Source organism: Eriocheir sinensis, chromosome 12, assembly GCF_024679095.1.
Source record: "Eriocheir sinensis breed Jianghai 21 chromosome 12, ASM2467909v1, whole genome shotgun sequence".
In the NCBI taxonomy this organism is placed as follows: Eukaryota; Metazoa; Arthropoda; class Malacostraca; order Decapoda; family Varunidae; genus Eriocheir; species Eriocheir sinensis.
The window spans coordinates 5,116,981-5,118,718 of record NC_066520.1 but is presented as its reverse complement, the minus strand read 5'-3'; the positions used below and the strand labels follow the sequence as shown (position 1 = coordinate 5,118,718).

At 58.6% G+C, this 1,738-nt stretch overlaps 1 protein-coding gene across 1 annotated transcript; it reads left to right on the top strand.

Annotated features, from left to right (window-relative positions):
• The first annotated feature begins 240 nt into the window (after positions 1 to 240).
• On the top strand, positions 241 to 1,392 carry LOC126997240 (uncharacterized). Its single transcript, XM_050858238.1, has 2 exons — positions 241 to 1,004; positions 1,368 to 1,392. Exons 1-2 carry the CDS (start codon positions 241 to 243, stop codon positions 1,390 to 1,392), a joined length of 789 nt encoding a protein of 262 aa, XP_050714195.1.
• Positions 1,393 to 1,738: the final 346 nt, after the last annotated feature.

Here is a 1,738-nt window from a genome sequence, read left to right as displayed (position 1 = left end):
AGAAAGGAGGTGCTATGCCATCATTACCACCGCATCAGGAGCCTGCCACCCACCCACCCTCTCTCCAAGCAGCACAGCACCTCAGGGGTGGACCAGGATGCTCCAGTCTGGCTCCCTGGAGCCCGCCAACCCCTTCTAGTAAGGGCACTAGTGGTGCACCTAACCCTCCACCTCACTCCACCACCACCACAACCTATCAGGCCACACTCCCCCATCCCACCCTGGCTGGACATATCCCACATGGTGTCCCTGCATATCCCTGGCCTCCCTCCTAAACCATCCTCCAGCATTGTGGCGGCCACACACTTCCTCCAACTCGACAGGACACTCTACCACCACCACCTGAAGATCTACACGGATGGGTCACACTCCCCATCGCCACCCTCCACGGCATCAGCCATTTATGACCCCAGAACCAGCACCTGCAGGACGTGGAGACTCCCCCCTGAGACAGACGTCCTGACGGCCGAGCTGTACGCCCTGCACCAGGCCCTCGCACACCTCCACACCACCCATGCCAGGGGCAAGGCAGTCATCTATACAGACTCCCTCTCGTCACTTCACCTCCTCCTCTCCCGCCACCCAACATCCTCGACGGCCCTGGCCCACACCACCCAGCGAGCCCTTCTCCTCCTAACATCTGAGGGGTGGGAGGTCACCCTGCAGTGGGTGCCCTCACACTCAGGCATAAAGGGCAACAACATAGCAGACGCCGCCGCCAAGATGGCCCTGGCGGACGTAAACATCACGCCGCTCCCCCTGCCACTCTCCACGGCCAAACGCCTAATTTCCCGCACCTGCCGCGCCTCCTGGGACGACACGCTCGCCAACACCCTCCGCATCACCTCCATGGGTCAATACCGCACCAACTCCTCCCCACAGCCGTGGGTACGGAAAACGTCCCGCGTCCTAGACGTGGCCTTGACGCGCCTTCGCCTGGGCCACACACGACTCGGCGCTCACCTCCTCCGCCTGCGCCTCGTCCCCGACCCTCACTGCCCCTGGTGCAGGACCGCTGAGGACACCATTGAGCACCTGCTGCTGCACTGCCCCCGCCACCACTCCCAGCGAGTGCTGCTCCGGCACCAACTCCGCGCCCTGGACGTGCCCACCTTTGACCTGCCCACGCTGCTGGCGGCGGCAGGCGTCCACCCATCACGACAAGAAGCTGTCCTCCGCCTCACCTGCGCCTTCCTTAGGAAGACGAGGCAGCTGACGCGCCTGTGAAGCCCTCACAGGACGACACCAGGGCTCATGTGAGCGACTAGATCGCCGCGGCCCTAAACAACAACAACAACAACAACAACAACAGCTAAAGTGCAAATATTAAAAGAAAAACCGCTTCTGTGAAGAAATTAAAGATACAGTGCCCAAAGAGAGGTCACGCCGTAGGGAGGAGAAAATACAGACGAAGGAAGGCTTCTCCAGAATTTACCAGTGAAAGGAATGAAGGAATTAAGATGCTGGTTAACTCTTCTATAAGGATTTAGATGGTATAGGGATGAGCTGGAGCAGAAAGTCGTGTGCAGCGACTCCGCGGGAGGGGTGGAGGCATGCACTGAGCAAGTTCAGAAGGGCAGTCAGCATGAAAATGTCGATAGAAGATCGAAAAAGTTAACGTTGCGACATAACTGAAGAGAAAAATAATGGTAGTAAGGGGAGAGGAGATGAGCCGAAGAGCCCAAAGGGACTGTTTGTTGAGGAGACATCCCACACACGAGATGCGTACTCCATTCAA

What these genes read in the sequence shown, in the direction of transcription:
- LOC126997240 (XM_050858238.1), top strand. Translation starts at nt 241, where the DNA reads ATGGTGTCCCTGCATATCCCTGGCCTCCCTCCTAAACCATCCTCCAGC. An exon ending in CCCGACCCTCACTGCCCCTG is followed by an intron (nt 1,005 to 1,367) that starts GTGCAGGACCGC and finishes TTAAAGATACAG; the next exon opens with TGCCCAAAGAGAGGTCACGC.